At 44.8% G+C, this 20,968-nt stretch overlaps 1 protein-coding gene across 3 annotated transcripts in view; it reads left to right on the top strand.

The window, feature by feature from the left end:
- adamts6 (ADAM metallopeptidase with thrombospondin type 1 motif, 6) overlaps positions 1–20,968 on the top strand; it is a 286,378-nt gene that overhangs the window by 18,873 nt on the left and 246,537 nt on the right. For 2 of the 3 annotated variants that reach the window (XM_080186557.1, XM_080186560.1), the window contains exon 5: positions 10,981–11,192. In XM_080186557.1, the coding sequence (XP_080042683.1) occupies positions 10,981–11,192 (212 nt within the window). The remainder of the gene's footprint in view (positions 1–10,980; positions 11,193–20,968) is intronic. The other variant, XM_080186565.1, reaches the window with a different exon arrangement.

The raw sequence follows: 20,968 nt of genomic DNA, 5'->3' as shown, positions 1-20,968 counted from the left end.
CCACACACACTCGAGCTCCAGTGCTCCCAGCTCATGCTGGTGAGAATAGCCGGGTTCTTTGTTCAGTGGGAGACCTCTTTGTTTCATCCCTGGGCTTTAGGATGACCCTCTAGTGGCTGCTCTCTCTCTCTCGGTTATTGTGGTTATGTTTCTCCTTCCAGTAGGTGCAGAGCTCTATTAAGTACTGAATCCTTCACCTCTAGTGGCACATCATGCTGCCCATCTAACTCATTATCACACCCGAAAGGCTTGAGAAGGTTACCACCCCTTTGAACACCTGACCCTTTGATGGACCCAAGGCTTCAGGTTCTTCTCTCTAGTCTTGAGATTAAGTTAAGTTTATTTATTAGTCACAAATACATTAACACTGCAATAAAATTACTGTGAAAATCCCCTAATCGCCACACTCCAGCACCTATTCGGATACACTGAGGGGGAATTTAGCATGGCAAATTCTCCTAACCTGCACATATTTGGACTGGGGGAGGAAACTGGAAGACCCGGAGGAAACACGTGCAGACACAAGCAGACTCCACACAGACCGTGACCCAGGACGGGAATCGAACCTGGGTTCCTGGCATTGTGAGGCTGCAGTGCTAACCACTATGCCACTGTGCTATCGATACATGGGAAGATTTGTGCAAAAGCCACATACTTAATTACAACAATGAATGGGCAGCCTTCATCTGTCAGTCAGACTGAAAAATGACCACTCAGAATTCACCCATGCGGAGTACAGATCGTTATTGAACCTTTTTACGGCAATGGATCCAGGTGCACCAGACTAGGTCATGCCTACTGAACCCCAGCTACCACCTCTGCCCAGACCTTCTTTGTTTAGGATGGCCTCCTCCTTTCAGCTCTGGGCATTAGGATGTTCCCCCTGGCTGTCAGCCCCTCTAACAGCCCTTGCAAAACGTTGTTGGAAAACTGAGAGGCTTGCTGCCTGCCTGACTCCCCTCCGTGTGTCTTCCAACGTTTGCCATTTTGCATTCTCCGGTTTCTACAATGACCTTTAAACCTTGTGGTGAGCTGCCTTTGGACACGGTGCCTGCCCTGCATCTTGCCCTGCACCCATGCCCAGCATCTCACCAAGTTCGGCTGCGATTCACACTGACTACCAGTGTAACATCGTGAGTTTAAAATGATCGCAGGTGGGGCTGGGAATCGCGGCTGTTTCTGGTTCTGCTTTCCGAGCACAGAAGTTGCTTGTGAAATTCTACCCAGAGTTGATCGCATGATATATTGTTTACTGGTGTTATTGCATTTTATGTTGTGAAGTTTTAGGAGACAACTTTACCAAAAAAAAATTCGAAGTGCCGAACGAGCCTAAAACAGGAGAACCTATTCATTGGGTGAGCTCCTGGATGTAGTCGTATGGCACGTAGAAAAATAAAATGAGGCAAAGTGTGATCCTCGCCTGTAGGGTGAGTGGGCAGAACCTATTCACACTGGCAATCAAGCTGCCAACTGCTAGGGTCATGGGGCACTGGTCGGCCTTGCCACCGAGGAGCTTCAGTGGCCTCTGGTCTCACCAGTGAGGCCATCACATCAGATCCCTGCTGCTGTGGACCATGCGTGATCCTCGCCAGTAAGGACCTCCACTGGCAAGGCCGGTAAAACAAGTGAACCTGGACAATTATGTCCCAGGCTCACTAACACTATTCAAATGATCTAGTACCATCACGAGAGGTGAGAAACAGCGTGTAAAGCTATTTTTTGGCCTCGCTTGATCCTATTGGCTTGCTACACCCATCGCCTAGCTTGAGAAGCTGGTAAGGTCGCCCACAAAGTCTTTGCTCTCTGTGACATTTAATAAAAAAAATTGTTCAGTGGCAGGGGAAGATGAGCTATCAGGAAATTTGCCATGTTTCCCTGTGGACTGTTCCATTTCTCATCCCCCACTGCTCAAGAGTTGCATTAACTGACCTTGCAATATCTCAGGAAAAAGTGATGTGGAGATGCCGGCATTGGACTGGGGTAGGCATAGTAAGAAATCTCACAACACAAGGTCAAAGTCCAATGGATTTATTTGGTAGCACGAGCTTTCAGAGTGCTGCTCCTTCATCACTCACCTCACCTGATGAAGGGCAGTGCTCCAAAAGCTTGTGCTACCAGATAAATCTGTTGGACTTTAACCTGGTGTTGTGAGACTTCTTACTCAGGAAAAACCGAAAGCTAGTCAATTCTTTCTGCAAACTAAAGCAGGGAATGCTGTCTCCAGGTCAGGCTTGTAAAGAGGAAAAAATATAATATCACAAAAACAATAAGTACCTGCTCTGTTAGAATAAATCTAGGTGCAGAGCCTTCTGTTATTCTTTTGCATGAAACTTATATTGCTGCACCTTCTTCAGCTAAAGACTCCAGAAACAAGCATATAAGTTTGGGTGCAGTGTTATTCAGCAGAATGGGATAAAAGGTTAATGCCATTCTTCATTTGAATTGCTTTATTTTTTGGGCAGAGGAAAATCAGCCCTATCATTTCCAATTAGAATTGAGAACTTACATGACTTAACGCAATGTCAGTGGGGCACTGGGAGAGATATAAGTCGATACAAAGATAGTTTGTTCTTGAGAGCATTACTGGCTAGGCGAACATTCATTGCTTATCCCTAATTACCCTTGAGAAGGTGGTGGTGTGCCATCGCCTTGAACCATTTTAGGTATACCTGCAGTGCTTTTTTTTTGTAATGGTTTAATAGAGCTGTGTGGCTGTTTATCTGGAGTCAGATGTAGGCTAAACTTTTTTTGATTCATTTGTGGAACATGGGCGTCGCTGGCTGGCCAGCATTTATTATGCATCCCTAGTTGCCCTTGAGAAGGTGGTGGTGAGCTGCCTTCTTGGATCACTGCAGTCTATATGGGTGAGGATGCCACTGGCTAAGGATGGCAGATTTCCTCCCTTGAACAGCATTATTAAATCAGATGGACTCTTACAACAATCTATTAATTTCACAATCATTGTTAATCGGACCAGCATTTCATTCCAGATTTATTAATTAATTGCATTTATATTCCCCCAGCTGCTGTGGTTGGATTTGAACTCATCTCCAAAGCATTAATCTTGACTTCTGGATTATTAGTCTAGTAACATTATCAAGTTGCCACTGACTCAGTAGAAAGGAAGGTGGGGCCAAACTTCTGCAGCTGCCGTGATTTGGTTTCTGGATTTTGATTATGACTCAGTCTCTTGTGTTTTGAGCTATTATCTGGGATGATTGTGCACTGGGTGAATGGTGAGGGTGGCAGGAGGAATCTTTGTTGCTAAGAAGGAGCTCATCAAGAAGAGGGAAATGTCAGAGGAGAAGAAGCCGATGGGGTCAGAAGAGCTCAAAAACTCTGACATTTGGTTTTTCTCAGACTTTGGACAGAGTCAAGACCTAAAATGGGTTAGGATTTTAAGAACTAAGGAGAGGACAATGTGCATGCTATTTAGATACCCTCCTACAAAAAGGCATTACCCTAATGCCATGGGCAGCATGGTGGCACAGTAGTTGGCAGTGCTATCTCACAGTGCCAGGGACCCAGATTCAACTGCGGGCTTGCGACGCTGTTATGTGGAGTTTGCACGTTCTCCCCATGTCTGTGTGGGTTTCCTCTGGGTGCTTTGGTTTCCTCCCACGGCCTGAAAGGCATGCTGGTTAGGTGCATTGGCCATGCTAAATTCCCCCTCAATGTAACTGAACAGGTGCTGGAGTGTGGGTTTTCACAGTAACTTCATTGCAGTCTTAATGTAAGCTTACTTGTGACACTAATAAACAAACTTTAAAACTTTAAACTTTAATAGGGGCCTTAAGTTTGTTGCTACATCTTTCCTGACCAGAATTGACTGATTCAGTGTTGGAGACAGGGAGATTGGTGAGGGTTGGGGCAGGGGTGGCATGTTTCTGTTATTTATATGCAGTTGGATAGTGAAGACTGGGCTGACAGGCCACCCTGTTGGGGCAGCTATATGAAAACCTAGGTCTTCAGTGGGGTTGCAGAGAACGCAGCCCAGTTTGCTTTGACTTATATTTGGCTGTTCTGTCTGATTTCAGGTGAATGGTGGAAGAACACAGGAATTGTTAGTTGAGAAAAGACCGAGGTCCATAGTTGTTGCTATATGTAAGAACACAAGACGTAAAACAAAATAAAGTCACTCAGTCCATCAAGCGCATTCCTTCCACAATGTAAAACCTCTCCACTGGGGATTCTGCCCAATCCATTTGATTTACTGTTGAAATGCTCTGGAAAAAGTTCTGCCTCCTTCAAAAGTAAATCAAGCATGACTGCGGAATACCTAAGTAATATAACAGCATCTCCATGGCCTCGGCTTCTTGGGAACCATTATGTTGTATGTAGTATATACTTATCTTTGTCTGTCCTTATCCCATAGCCATCATATTTTTCATAACTTGACATTCATCCAGCACATTATCAGTGATATTTAATTTATTAGGGTAGAAGATTCCTTTTTAATAAAAACATTTATAACAGAGAATACATATGTGTATTTTGTGACATGACTGTACTATTCCATCACATGATCTGTTAAGAAGAAGAATTGGTGCACTAATGTTGGTTCTGCTGAGCGCACATTGGGAGCAGCGTGCTGTTTGAGTATGGTTCCTAGCTTTGCCTGAGTTTAGGGGTATTGAGGATCCTGCTCAGGAGTGGATTGGGCGAGGGGGGTTGGTGGGGCTGGGGGTTGGTGGTGGGGGCGGTTGTGGGGAGGGGAATGAGATTGGCTCATTGTGCCTTGTAAATTGCTGGGAGAAGATTGTTAACTCGCAGCTATATTCAAACTTCCTTGGGAGGCAGTCTGGATCTGTGTGGGAGGTGTGTGAGTTTCCAAGAAAGTGTTCCAGGTTGCCTGGCACTTGCCAAGTACCAGGTAAAGTCTTTGCTTCAGTTGCTGTGACTAACATATGTTCCACAGATTTTTCATGTTAGCTGGGGGAGGAGGGCAGGAGGTGGAGTACTGCACACAGTTTCCTAACAGTGTCCTGCTGTCAGCCTTGTTCTTTGGCTTCATATTCTCTGTGTCTCTTTATAAAACTCCAAATGCTTTCTTTTTTTACTATGGCTCAATTGACCTGCTCTTGCACTTTCAAGGAAGTAGGCGATTTAGAGCTACATCGCTCTCTGTTCCCTTACATCATCTCACAGAGTGTTTAGACTTCCATTCCATATTTTTTTAAGCAAAATGAATCACCTTACACATCTTGGAATTAAATTGCTTTTGGCATTTGTTTGCCCATTCCATTCTCTTGGCTGTATTCTCCTGTTTACGGAACACCTTGATTTCCACAGCCCCCCTTTTGCACTCAGTGAATTTTGATATTGTTCTTTTCAATAATCCGAATTCTGAAAACTAAGTGAACTAAGTACTGCCCCATCCTTCTCCAATTTAAGCAATATTGATTAACAACATTGGTTAACCCTACTCATGGTTTCCTGCCCATCAACCAACTTTCTACATTTTACTTATACTGTACATCTCGATTTTTGTGACAAACCACCGTTAAGCATTTAGAAATTCCGTATGCGTTAAAATTATTATATCCACTTTTTTTGTTCTTTAAAAGAAGCCTTGAATTGTCCAACATAATCTGTCTTTAACAATTCCATGATTTTCGTGATTGGTTAATTCATGAATCCATAAATGCTTGCTACTTTTATCTTAAATTAGGAGTTCTCAATGATACCCACATCTGATGTTAGAGTCATTGGTCAGTGGTGATTGGGTTATCGTTGGGTCCTTTTCTCAAAATCAGGATATGTTGGGTGGGATTTTCTGGCCGCGCTCACCTCAGAAACCAGAAAATCCTGCCCAAGGTCAATGGACCACTGCATAACCCGCCCACCCCCACTTCCCCTTCCCCCAAGTCCGCTATAATTCCCATGGCAGGCTGAATGGGAAAATTGCCCCCTCTCCCTGCCATGTATTAGTTATTCACTGGCTTCCCAGCCCAATTTGCTTATTAAAAGATTGAACAATAGCTAACTCCTCATCAGCCAAGCAGGTAGGCTTTCAATGCCCAGTGACTGAGTCACTTTGAGGCAACGTTCCCTCTAAACTGCCGTTTAGAGTTATGCAATAACCAGAAAGTTACCCTGCAGGAAGTGTGCAGGTTGGTCCCTTTAAGTTACCACGTGTGCTAAGAACAGGAGCGTTTCCTGATCAGCATACTGCAGAAAGCAATGACAAACCACTAAAATACTTTGTCAGGCATAATCCTGACCTAATCCAGGAGGCTCACGGTGATATCTTTTTGGCATGGTACCTGAAGAAGTAGGATTTTGCAAAAGATAGGTGGTTTTGACTACATTTTGTTGGAGATGGAGATTGCCTGGCGCACGCGTGTCCAGACATTACTTGCCACTTATCAACCAAAGTCTTAATTATGTCCAGGTCTTACTTTATGCTGGCTTCAACAGCTTCCTTATCTAAGGAATTACGATTAGAACTGAATACTGCAATCTTCAGTGAACATTCCCAATTCTGATCTCACACAGAAAGAAGGTCATTGATTAAGCAGCTGAAGGTGATTGGGCCTAGGACATTAGGCTGAGGAATTCCTGCAGCAGCATCCCAGGGTTGAGAAGATTAGGTTTCAACATCCACAATCTTCCTTGTTTCTAGGTACGACTCCAGCCATTGGAAAGTTTTCCCCGATTCCCATTGACTTCATTTTTATCACAGGTCCTTAATGCCATCCTCAGTCAAATTGTGCCTTGATGTAAAGGGCAATCTCTCTTAATTCACCTCTGGGGTTCAGCTCTTCTGTCGATGTTTGGATGTGTTCCATGATGACACTGTCAACAACCCCCTCCATCACTTTGCTGATAATCCAGTGCTGACCAATAGCGTGGTAATTGACTGAATTGCATTTCTCCTGCTTGTTGTGGGCAGAACATACTTGGGCAATTTTTCATAATGTCAGATAGATGTTAGTGTTGTAGCTGTATTAGAAAAGCTTGGCTAGGAATTCAGCTAGTTCTGGAGCATTGTTGCTGGTATGTTGTTAGTGGCCAAAACCTTTGCTTCATCCAGTGCACTTCGTAGTTTCTTGATAAAACATGGAGTGGATCCAGTTGGCTGAACACTGGCAGTTCTGAGACATGCACACAAATGTACACACTACACAAACACAAACATACACACATGACACACAGACATTCACATACACATACGCAACACACCCTCACACATATATATCACACACACATAGACACCACACAAACACACTACACACATACACACACACACCACACAAACAAACACATACACACACACACCACATGTACATTTCACACACACACATACAGATACCACACATGTACACCACACACACATGCCACACACACATACACACACTATACACACACCACACACACATATACTACACAAACACACACACATACATTACACACACACACACACATACCACACACACATACCACACATTACATACACCCACAAACACACACATACACATACACACACATCCTTTTCTCAAACACACTCACCCCTCACTCTAACACACATTCACCCCCCTCTCTCACACTCATTCGCTCCTCTTTCCCATGCTCAAAGGTCCGCTCCAGTACCGCTCACCCTGCTCTAAGGACCGGCCTGACCGACTGCTCTGTGATCCACTCTGCAATGCCTCACCAATGCTCCAGACACATGCACTTAGTTCCAGTCAAAGGCTAGATCGTCCCATCATTCTGCTGTCCACTCTTGTCCAATCAGAATCTAGATTTTCTAGAAACCAGTCTCTGGACATGCAGCGCTACAGCATTTTTCAAATGTTACAAATGTGCCTGTCTTACCATGGACGCCATGGCTCCTGTCTTACCATGGACACTGTGGGTTCTATCTTACCTCAGACACTGTGGCCCTGTCTTACCACGGACAACATGGGCTCTATCTTACTGCGGTCTCCATGGCTCCTGTATTACTGAATTACAGAGAGGAGCAATAATTATAGAGTATTGCTGGAAAAAGCATCTCCAAACAGCACATTCCTTACGCTGTTCACAACAGATAAAGTACAAACCATGCCCAAACAGCTTGTGCTTGCAAAACACAATATCCAGTGTTGGATATGAATCTATGATTAGATAACACTTGATAAATATAATCCGCAGTGTGCTTAAAGTTATGTTCACAACCAATCTAAGACTGTCGTTTCGGTTTGCAGTGTGGCACATTTGCATTTTCTGGAAGCAACATATATTAATGTCCTGTTATTTGCAGACACAAAAATCATATTCACAGATCGCAGCTATTTAAGCTAAACAAAATAAGTGATAGCCATTTACTGGTTCATTCCACAGGGCAATGCTTTGACCAGTCAAGTTGCCTGGTTTAAATTTCAAACAATGCTTGGCAGTTAACTATCAGTGACCATCAACCAGTGCATTCTCCATAGTAACACCTCTACTAATCACTTGCCGACCAGTCAGCAGTCTCTTTTCAGGCTGTATAAAATTATTGTTTCCTCTGACATATAGGGAGATACTGTGTCCATTGGTGGAATGATCAAGAGCAAATGTGTATGGCTTTAAGGTAATTGACAAAAGAAGCAATGGAGATGTGAGGAGATTCTTCTTCATGCAGCAAATGGCTAGAATCTGGAATTCACTGCCTGAGAATTTGGTGCAGGCATGGTCAAGAAGAAATAGGATTGTTATTTGAAAAGGACAAATCTGCAGGGCTAAGGGGTGAAAGTCAGGCACTGGCATTGGGTAAATTGCTCCTATGGAGAACCAGTGCAGACGTGATGGACTGAATGGCTTCCATCTGTGCTGTGACTCTTCTGTAATTCTGTGGGTTTATGTCTCCCTCTCTAACTGTTCGCATCAGAGAATCACCAAAGGAACCCTCACCAATTCCTGGGACATAAATGTATTCAACTAGTTGTAATCTCTTAATATTTTTGTACAAACTCCAAACATCAGAAATATCTAAAATGTTTCTATTGAAGGGTCAGAGAAATGTTTTCCTGCTGCAAGATTTAAGTGACTGCTGTAATTTAAAGGGACAAGCGTTACTTTCAGAAGTAAAGGAAATTAACGTATCCAAAATACTCTCAGCTTCTTTACCCTGTGGAAATGCTGCTGGATGGAGTCAGCCAGTGGAGGATGGCCCTGCTTAGCATGAAACAATGCAAGGTTCGAGAAGAGCTACGTAACGATGTAGGTACAAAGTGGACAGGACAGTGAGTGTGAACATGATCCGCCCGCACAGAGGCATTTAGTGCAGGAAAAAAATTAAATGACTCCACCAGGTCAAACAAGATAAGAGGAGCCAGTTTCCTTCCTAGAATGCACTAATGTACTAAGCATGTCTCTCCAATAATGATTTGCTTTTCCTACTCTGTTAAAGTGCTTGAATAACAGCCTAGTGTCCCTCTCATCTCCAACCTTCACATGAAATTGTTCCTTTAATTACACCCTTGTGGGCCAAGTTGTCAGAGAGTTCTGTGCTTTCGTTGCCTAAGATGACTCAAGTGCAAGACTGGAATGCTCTATCTTTCTGTTTTGATAGTTTGGTAACCAGTTAAGGACAACTATGTCACAGGGTTTCACTTATCTCTCCTTAGGCCTGGTTTCCATGCCCAATATTTTGAGTGGTGCATGGGAAGAATGGGCATGGGTAAAGATGGCCTTTCTGGGGATACTTTGCATTTCCAAAAGCCTCTTGTTGATGCTTCCACATGTATTAGGAAGTTAGAGGGCCTGGGTGCTCCAGCTACTGCAGAAGAGATGAAGGGATTGAAATTTGATGTCAGGGGTTGGCAAATAGCCAATAGTGCATCTGATGTTCAGCCCATATTGCGGAAACTCACAGAGAAGGAAGCATTCATTAGCATGGTGTGATACTGCTGGTCACTGAGCTAGTGGAATCTTCTTCTTTGTGATATATTGAATAAAGGTTGTGGGTACAATCTATGACATATTTACCTTTTAGGAACTTTGTGAAATGAGATGTCCCTCATGTCATCATCAGTTGTCCACAGGGAATAAGATGAGGGGTTAAACTGGGGTCCTGTCTGCCTGTTCAGTTGGATCTAAAATACTCTACTGCACGTCTGCATGAAAAGCTGGACTTTGTCCTGATATCCTGGACAATATTCCCTCAACCAACACAAACTAAACAGATTAACTAGTCATGCATCCGACTGTTGTTGTTTTTGGAACCTTGCTGTGTATAGATTGCCTGCACTTCAAAAATGACGACAAGTGCAAAAATGTGGAGAAAATACATTTCAAAAAATTATGAATTGGTTATAAAGCTCTTTGAGATGCTGTAAGATTAAATGCACTTTTGTGCTTCATGGCTGGAATTCTCCTGCTGTTCACACCGGTGGTATTCTCTGGTCTAACTGGCAATGCACCCCACCTAGGAGTTGCCCATTGACTGCAGCAGGACCAGAGAATCCTGCTGCTAGCAAACAATGCGTTATCTCCTGTCGGCTGGAAACACGTGGCTAAGAGGCTGCAGAATCTCGCCCCATACGTTTACCATTCCTAACCATGGAAATTAAACTTTGCGGAATAGTTTCTCCTTTTCACATTTCAGTCCCTTGCTAGTATATGCGAGGTCTGCTATATAAAGCAGAAGGTCAAATGTACTAAGAAGGAAATATGGAGAATTAGTTCATCTAAGCCAGTTGTTAAGCGGCTTTTAAGCCAGTCTGAAGTTGAAGCTGGTTCAGGGCGTACTGACCCAGTCCTGTAATGCAACCTGAGCAGTCTAACTAAAAGGGAGACCCACCTGAGGGTTTGTTTGTTTGTTACAAGCTGTGCACTTTGCGTCTGGGTGTTATTTTTCAATTGAATTTGATGTTCTCGCGATGTCTTCCTGCCCTTTAATTATTGATTGCTTCAAGTCACGAAGGTGAAACTCCACATTTAAAAGGAGCTGGATTATAAAGTAGATGCTAATCCACTAACCTAATTAACATGGTTGATTATCTTCACTTCTAGAAGACCGCACAGGAAGAAGAAAGCCCTGGTGGTTAAATGATCCCACGGCCTTTCCAACCTCATTGCCAAATAACAAAACCAATCCCCATCGACAAAGGAGATCAGTAAGCCTTGAACGCTTTGTGGAAACTCTTGTAGTGGCAGACAAAATGATGGTGGGATACCATGGTCGTAAGGATATCGAACATTATATCTTATCTGTAATGAATATTGTAAGTTTTATCCCTTTGTATTTTAAAATGATAAACATCTGTTGAATCTATTTTCTTGTTGTCTAAAATTCTTCTCTCTGCTATTTTAGCGGAGGTATTAAATTATCGAATATGACTGAGCGCCTCCACTAAAATAGAAGAGTGGAATTTCACATGAAACATTTCGACCTTTTATTGCACAGTGTAATTGTGAGACTTCTTTGTTCACTAACATCAGCTAGGCAGGAACACTTAAGGGACAATTTCAGATGGGAGTATGATTCAGCTGTGTGGGGGCCTTAACTTTATGTTGCATCAAATGGGTGGAAGGTCCAGCTGGTTAGCAGTCAGAAGAATAAAGGTTTGGGTGGCAGGAGGCATAGCACCAATCACTTATCATTGAGAAAATAAGTTATAAGAAGGGAGGTTGAGGGGGAGTTTTGTGAGTAGGAAAACCATTGCTCAGGAGACTTAATTATTTGTTGGGAGTTCCAGAGAAGTGCTCCAAAGGCATAATTTGACTTGTCTCTGAATGGTGAGCTGAGAGCCAAGGGACCAGTAAATCTACAAGGAACCGCACTGGGATGGCCCTCTGACACTATTCCGCTTTCTCAGTAAGGCGATTAGATACTCAGAGACTGTCCACACCATGGCAGCCTTTGGGGCCCCACTGATCTCCTCAGAGGGGTTTATTCTCTGCCTCTCAGTCTCTTGAGTAGTTTATTTTTCACTTGGTTGGTCCAGCCCCTCAGACCTCTTGCATGCTTCAGCAGCAATCACCCCTTCCAGCAGCACTGTTTAGGCTTCAGAGCTGCTGGCCTTCTGATTGGATTGGCACTTCAGGAGCCTGCTCACCATCCTTAATTGGAAGGCAGGCTTGCAGGTGACTAATTAGGAGGCCACCTGTGGTGAAATTGCTGAGGAGATCCACTGTCAACAGGTGTGCGCTCAGGATCTGCTTTTCACCACAATGTTTGGGTTCTGAGGGCCACGCTAAAATTCAGGCCTTGGCTTCACAAGGAAACTAAAAGAACTTACCTTAAATTGCCTTATATTGTCCACTTTCCAATTTTCCTTACCTGACCAGAAAGCTGAAGTGGCTTATCTGTCAAGCCAGAGTAAAAATGGCAGTTGAGGCTGATGAACAGGTGAAAATCAGCACTAGCATGAAACAGGAGGAAATCAGGAGGGAAACATTGGAGTACAATGTTAGCAAGTGTGAGGTTATCCACTTTGGCAGGAATAATAGTAGGAGGGATTACTATTTAAAGGGGGAAAAGCTGCAGCATGCTACGGTGCAAAGGGACCTGGGGGTCCTTGTGCATGAGTCGCAAAAACCCAGTCTGCAGGTGCAGCAGGTGATCAAGAAGGCGAATGAGATGCTGGCCTTTGTAGTGAGGGGGATAGAATATAAAAGCAGGGAGGTCTTGCTGCAACTGTACAGGGCACTGGTGAGGCCGCAGCTGGAGTACTGTGTGCAGTTTTGGTCACCGCACTTGCGCAAGGATATTTTGGCCTTGGAGGGAGTGCAGAGGAGGTTCACTAGGCGGATACCGGAGATGAGGGGGTTGGACTATGAAGAAAGACTAAATTGACTGGGTCTGTACTCGTTGGAGTTTAGAAGGATGAGGGGGGATCTTATAGAGACATATAAGATAGTGAAAGGGATGGATAGGGTAGAGGTAGAGAGATTCTTCCCGCTCAGAAAGGACAGCAGGACTAGAGGGCACAGCCTCAAGATAAGGGGGGGGGGGTGCAGTTTAGAACAGAGTTGAGGAGAAACTTCTTCACTCAAAGGGTGGTGAATCTCTGGAATTCTCTGCCCGTTGAAGTGGTGGAGGCTACCTCGCTAAATATATTTAAGACATGGGTAGATAGGTTTTTGACAGACAAGGGAATTAAGGGTTATGGGGAAAAAGCAGGAAAGTGGAACTGAGCCACTTAAGTTCAGCCATGATCTTATTGAATGGCGGGGCAGGCTCGAAGGGCTAGATGGCCTACTCCTGCTCCTATTTCTTATGTTCTTAAATCTCCTGGGCTTTAACATAAGAACATAAGAACATAAGAAATAGGAGCTAACTCACCACTGAATGGTTGCTGCTAGGTAAGAAAAGCCAAAATCAACCCCTTTTATTAACACTAATAATCAAAGTTTGCAAAAAGATGTATTTCGCTGTCTTTATTTACTAGAGAGAAAATGAAGATAATCAACATAGAAACTGTACAGTGCAGAAGGAGGCCATTTGGCCCATCAAATCAGCACCAACAACAATCCCACCTAGGCCCTATCCCAGTAACCCCACGTATTTATGCTGCTAATCCCTCTAACCTACGCATCCCAGGACACAAAAGGACAATTTAGAAAGGCCAGTCAACCTAACTGGCACATCTTTGGATTTCAGAAAGTTGTGATGACAGTAAGTGAGTTAAAAGACAATAATTCTATCTTACATTGCTAACCATGAGAAAAAAACTCAAGTGTTTTATAAACATATACTGTATAAAAGAACATAATAACATAATAAATAGGAATATGAGTAGGCCATACAGCCACTTGAAACAACTCTGCAATTTAACATGATCATGACTGATTCTTAACCTCAACTCCACTTTACATTTATCCCTTGATTCCTTTAGAATTAAAAATTTTATTGATCTCAATGTTGAATATACTCAAATGACTTAATGACCACAACTCTCTGAAGTACAGCAACCCAAAGATTCAAAACCTTTTGAATGAACAAACTTCCGCTCATCTCATTCTAAAATGGCTGTCCCCTCATCGGGAAACTGTGGCCCCTGCCCCACAAGCCCAGCTCAAGACAGCAGGGAAATCAACCTTGCAGGGTCTAGCCTGTTACCTTCTCTCAGGATCTTATCAGATCACTTTTCTAAATTTGAACTATGGGCTGGTGTTTCTGAACTTTTTCCCACCGTGACTCTTTCTGGCCTAGACCCTGCAGAAAGAGCAGGATTTGGAGGCCATGGGAATTGTGGGGGCAGGTAGGGGGGTGGGGGGGGGGGGGGGCGTTGTGTATGGTGTAGCTGTGAGAGCTGTGGGGGTATATGTAGTAGAACTGTGAAGTAGAACTGTATGTGGGTGGGTGGGGAGAAAAGAGCTATGAGAGCTGTGGAGAGGGGGTGTTTCTGCAAGAGTAGGGGGGTGTCTCTGTGAGAGCTGTGGGGAGGGGCACCTCTTGAGGGCTGTGGAGAGGGGCATCTCTGAGGGCTGTGAGGAGGGGGTGTCTCTGGGGCAGTGGGGAGTGGGTGTCACTGAGGGCTGTGGGCAGGGGGCATCTTTGAGGGCCGTGGGAAGGGAGCATCACTGAGTGCTGTGGGAAGGTGGTGTCTTTTCGAGAGTGGGGAAGGGTGTTGCTGTGGAGAGAGTGTGGGGAGAGGTTTAACTGTGAGGAGTGTGGGAGGAGAGATAGGAGAGCAGTCAATGTTTCTTTCCTTGACCATTCTGCAGCCTCTGGATGGATGCAGCAATGGGGCCTTGAACCACATTTGTTTAGGCCACACCCACTGAACGTTGGCAAGGAAACACATTGCACGTGCTTGTGTCATTGTCCTTGGATCCAGTGGCAGAGTCAATCCCAGGGGAGTGACCACAGATACCATTGCTGCCTTGGTGGAGAGGGAGGTTGTGACCGAATTGCTTGAGCCGGGAGCCCGCTGTGGATTAGGAGCCATAGTTTGGGAAGCTTTTGAATTGGTTCAAGTACCACCTTAGGACTTGATAGCTAAGGACAATGCGTTCTTAAGATAACCAAACGGGTTGCCTATGAATGGACAAAATCCTTCCAACACACACCAATTGCAGGTGGAAAGAGTGGGAGAGATGTTGGGTCAGTTACAGAATGGAAGGAAACTTGGAGCCTCTGACATCGCTCTCCGTAACTCCAGCCTACAACATGTAAGTTGCCACAGAAAGATGAACTCCCTGAATAATGTGTAACATACCCCCACTGCTCTCACAGCCCTATCCCCCACCTCTACAGACCTATACCCCCACCCTCACCCCACAGCCGTATCCCTCCCATTGCACTTCCCTATTCCCCTCCCCACATCCCTATCTCCCCACAGCCTTACTCCCCTCTCTCCCTCAGCTGTATCCCCTCACCTCCACAGCCCTATATCCCCACCCCCCATAGCCCTATTCCCCCACTGCTCTCACAGCCTTATCCCCAAATCCCCAGCCCTACAGCTGTATCCACCTTCACCCACCCTACAGCCGTATCACTCCACATCCCTATCCTCCTGACCCCATTGTCCTATCCCCCCACTCCCACTGCCCTAACCCCCCACCCCCACAGTTCTATCCCCCACTCCACAGACCTATTCCCCCCACCGCCATTGCCCGATCCCCCCACCCCACATCCCTACAGCCCTATCCCCCCATCCCCACTGCCCCATTCCTCCCAACCCCCCCACAGCCCTAACACCCTGCCCCCGACCCCCACATTCCTATTCCACAAGTTCCACAGTTCAATCCCCCCAACAGCATAGATCTATTCCCCACCCCCACAGCCTTATCCCCCTGACTCCCACGGCCCTCTCCCCCCACCCACACAGCCCTATTCCCTCCAATCCCTCAGCCCAATGCCCTCACCCTCTCCCCCCAGCTCTTAAAGCTCTATCCCTTCATATAATTCTATCCCACACCACAGTTTTGCCACTACTTTTCCCTTCCACCCCTCACAGCACCACCAATTCTGTCCCACAGTTCTAGGCCTCCTCTCAGTCTCTGAGCATTAGACAACCCTTTCATTGTGTTGCAACCTCTATGAGTTGAGCTTTCTTGATCCCTTGATGTTGGAAGAGAGGGATTGAGAAAACGGAGTAGCATCAGGATGGCTCTATGACACATTTCTGCTGTCAGAGACGATATCCGGAGCTGACAATGAAGTGCTCCACAAAGTGGAGCTGCCCACTCCATGGAGTTGAGTTAACATTGTTAAGGCTCCAGTTAGTGGTGACTCTTTGGCCTGGTCTGTATTTTGCTACTGACTGAGCAGTCTCCGCCACAAGCAGAGGCTGCCAACTCAAGGAATGCTGCCTCTCTGCAGCAAAGGCCAATGATGAAGTCATGGGGAGGACAGGCCACACATGCACAACTTTACTGGAGGAGTCTACCCTTTCTCCAAGGAGCCTAAAGACTCCAGCCCTGATATTCTTTTATTTCCATCCATGCCTCCGAGGATGCCTGCATGTTGTGATGCCCTTGAGGTCCCGACCTGCCTCAGCAGTGCCTACCTTTCCTGGCGGACTACCAAAGCTCCAGAGCTGTCAGCTCAGTGATTGGGCCTGTAGTGCCGAGAACCTTCTTTTCTGTCCTAAGTTGGAGGCAAGTGTGAAGGCAAAACCGACTTGGGTCCAGTCCCTTCTAAGATTGTGCTGTTGGTCCCCCAACTGGCCAGTGTGGCTTTGGGACCCAAATTTGGTCCCAATATCAGGGCCCCAAGGGATAATTCAGTCCTGTGTCTTTTCTTCACAGCTTCCTTTCCCAACTAGCTTTGCATCATTGGCAAAAGTGGATACATTAAACATGGTCCCCTCATCTAACTCTTTCATCTGTATTGTAAATAACTGAGATCCCAATACTAATCCCTTTGGCTCCCAACTAGTAACAGTGTGCCAACCTGTTTTTCCTTCTCTCTTTTCTGTCTTTTAATCAGTTGTCCATTCGTGCAATATATTACTCCTAACACCATGAACCCTTACTTTGTGCAACAACTATTTGTGTGGTACTCGTTCAGAGTGTCTTTTGAAAATCCAAATATACATCCACAGGTTTTCCCTGGCTTGTGACATCCTCAAAAAAACTCTAATAAATTTGTTAAACAGGATTTTGCTTTCCTCAAACGGGCTGACTCTGGCCTAATCATATTATGATTTTCTAAGTGTAATTATCACTTCCTTAATCATGGATCCCCAAATTAATAAATAGAGATAACTGATGTCAGGCTAACTGGCCTGTAGTAGTTCCCTGTCTGTAGTTCCCTCCTTTATCAAACAGAGCGGCTACACTAGTTACATTCTAACTTGCTGGGACCATTCCAGAACCTCAGGAGCTTTGAAAGTGCATCCAATATCTCTGAAGCCACATCTTTTAAAATGCTGGGATATATGCCACCAGATTCAGGGGATTTGTCAGCTTTCAGTTCTATCAATTTCTCCACTTCTTCAATCTCTAGGTTGAATGCATTATCTAAGCAGGAATAGAATAACGATGGGCACTTTCACATAAAAAAATTAGACCCTTTAATAGACTCAGCATGAGGTCTTCCCCAGGTTCAGATTATCCAATAAACCTTTCAATTTTTGCACTTTGGGTCGCTTCTGGTATTGACAAGAATTTACTTTGTTGGCGACATACAAGCGTCATTGCTCACAATAATAATTGGTTCATTTTACGGTGTATATTTAAAGTTTCATCTGGAACTTTCAAAACAGTCCGTAAAAATTGTGAAAAACATTCCACTTCTTAGTTAGTTCTTTCTATTTCTCAATAGTCATCCGTTCTAGTTGATTTAAAATCCATATTACTAGGAGACTGAGGAAATTACATGAATGCTTCCAATGACTTTTGTCCATTGAAGTGGAGAATAATGGTATATTTGTGTTGTTCTAACATGTGCTCTCAGTGAGGGAGGTGCTGTAACAGTAGCTCACAATCATAACATTAGCCTTCTATTTGCAGAATATCTTGTATTTTTACTTTGTTTGCCTGTCCTTTTTGTTGACTTTTTTTTCTTAAATTTTTGTGAATTTTTACTTGCTGTTGGAATCATAGAATCCTGCTGTGCAGAAGGAGGCCATGTTGTTCATCGCGTCTGCATTGACCCCACAATCCCACCCAGGCTGTATCCCCATAATCCCATGCATTTACCCCAGCTAGTCCCCCTGACACTAAGGGAGCATTTAGCATGGCCAATCCACTTAACCCACACATCTTTGGACTATGGGAGGAAACCGGAGTATCCTGAGGAAACCCAGGCAAACTTGGGAATAACATGCAAACTCCACACAGACAGTGATCCAAGCCTGGAATCAAATTTGGGTCCCTGGTGCTGTGAGGCAGCAGTGCTAACCACTGTGCACTGTGCTGCCCCAATTTCCTTTCCTTGGCCTCACATGTATAATTGAATGGACAGACAGCCAACTTGTTTACTGTCCTCTAACTAGCAACTGTAGAAGCTCCACAAGCGTGGGGCTGAATTTGATGCAAACAGTAGTAACCCTGATGCCAGGCCAGGAAGCTAGAGGGCAACCCTACCATGGCTGTATTTGGGAATCTCAATTCAGTGTCCCTCAGGCAATTCACTGCCTGTTGTTGGAGATCCAATGGCAAGGCATAGTGATGCAGTGGTTAGCATTGCTGCCTCACAGCTCCAGGGATCCAGGTTCAGTTCCAACCGCGGGCCACCGTCTGTGTGGAGTTTGCAGGTTCTCGCTGTGTCTGTACGGGATTCCTCCAGGTGCTCCAGTTTCCTCCCACAGTCCAAAGATGTGCAGGTTAGGTTGATTGGCCATGCTAACTTGCCTCTTCATGTCCCAAGATGTGTAGATGAGTAGATTAACAGGGTTAGGGCAGGTGGGTGGGTCTGGTGCTTTGCTCTATCAAAGAGTTGGTGCAGACTCAGTGGACTGTATTGCCTCCTTCTGCATTGTGGGGATTCTATGATTCTATCCCATTCATTTGGGGGTGGAGATTCCACCTCCAGCCGTTGGTCAGTTGGAGGGCTGGCAGCTCTTCAGTCTCAGCAGTTCCACCAAAAACGATGACCATTGCTGAGACTGCACCTAGGGATAGGGAGGCTTTGGAATCCAGCTACGTTGTTAAGCCCTCTCTGGCCAATCAGACAGATCTCAATGAGGGGGAAGGAAGGTCCTGTTGAGGACAGTGGTGTCTTTCAGTGGGGTTGGGCCTTGCCATTGTGGGGCCCCTCCGCAGGCCACAAGTTGCCCTATCAGGAGAGTCCCTTTCGAGCCTGCCACAGGGTTCCCAGCTTTTACTGGAATGGCTCTTCTCTGAAGGAAGGTCACCAACCAGCAGCGGTGATCAGGGATCCTGAAATGGCCACTTCAGTGCCTTTATTTTAGCTTCTGGGAGGGAAGACCATCTTTAACCTTCCATGCTGATGACTGAACAGTAGGGACTCAGGAAGGCAATGGGCTATCTACACCTAGTTGAGTCTCCTGATACGAGGTCCCTACTAACCCACTTTCAGGCCATATTAAATTCTGCCCCGGTTGAATTTTCCACTGAGTTTCTCCACACCTCATTTGGGAAACATCTTCCCTCCACTCCACATCTCTTTCAAATTACCCAGCTGCAATTACAGAATTGCAACATAGCAAACAGGAATGCGAACAAGTGAGGAGTTGGCCCACTGGGGAGTGACAGTGGAAAGATTCACCATTTTTAACAGCCAGGTCTCAATGATGCAAAATGCTGGAAAATCTTAGCAGGTCTGACAGCATCTGTGGGAAGAGAATAGAGCCAATATTTCGAATCCAAATTACCCTTCGTCAGAGCGAAGAGAAAAGAGAATCACCAGAGATTTATACTATTGGGGTGGGAAGCGGAGCTGGAACTGGACAAAGGGAATGTAAATGAGGACGAAGAAAGCTGAGAAGGTGCTAAAAGTATCCATTAAGTGATCAGAATACCTGAATAGGCAGAGCAGAGGTACAGAGGTTAAGGAACTGCCTGAAGTGGAAAGTGTGGTGTGTGTGTGTGTGTGTGTGTGTGTGTGTGTGTGTCTTTGCGGGGGATGGGATGGGGGGAGGCAGAAAGACACTGCTAGCTGGCTGAGCTTGCTGTAATTTAAAATTGCCATTGGTGGGTAAATCCATTTTTATTGCCCAATCCCCTGCTGCAGGTTCAACGGTGGGCATGATGGGAGAATATGGTGGGAGGCTCAGTAATTAGTTAACGCAGATGTGAATTTACAATGGGATCTTCCGCTGGGTGCCTACTATGGTGGGTTGGAAAACCCACCAGAGGCTGGCGTGAACTTTGTTTGCACTCCATTAATGAGATGGGTCAGTGATGGTGGGCATCTTTTCAGCCTGGTGTCTGGATGGTTGGCAGATTACATGCTATCAGGCCTGCCCTGGGTGCATAATTAATAAGATTGGGACATGTTTTACCACTAGCATCTCAAAATGGGAGAAAGTGGCCCCAAGTTTCCACCAGGTTTAAATTTTCCCAATGTTTTAACAACTAATCCGGTCTAACATTTCAGTCCATTTATTGCTGTATGTCTCACTGCAGTAAATGGAGAACACATAAGAATATTGCTTTGAAAGAATGTACTTGTGCCTTTTTGGTTACAGCAATTATCAATGAATTATAGTTACCTGAAGAATGTGGAAGCTGACGTGATGACTATTTCAATAAAAATCTATTTATATCTGTCTCTGTTCACCAATAAATATAGAAATATGGAAAAAGTGGATGTGTAACAACATGCAAAATTAAAGCGATAGTTGCTTCAACAGGAAGATTTTCAACACTAGTTCTAAGATATGAGGAATAATTTTATAACATCATTTTCTTGGCAGGGTATCCTCTCAGCTGAGAGCATAAATCAGAATTGAGGCACGTACTCCCCTGGCTTTCTGTCCATTAAATCATATGTTTAAATTCCTGATACATTCTCAGCACTGGGAGAATGATTTCATAAAATTACTCAAGAAGCTGTAATTAATTATGCTATTGCTGTCAATGTGAAGTTGTCACAATAAAAGCAGAAACAAAAAGAGGAGTTTTACTTTTGTCTGACTTT

Source organism: Carcharhinus amblyrhynchos, chromosome 1 (assembly GCF_965287045.1).
Source record: "Carcharhinus amblyrhynchos chromosome 1, sCarAmb.v2.hapA, whole genome shotgun sequence".
NCBI lineage: Eukaryota > Metazoa > Chordata > Chondrichthyes > Carcharhiniformes > Carcharhinidae > Carcharhinus > Carcharhinus amblyrhynchos.
The sequence above is the reverse complement of the archived record's forward strand: the minus strand, read 5'-3'. Positions and strand labels throughout refer to the sequence as shown.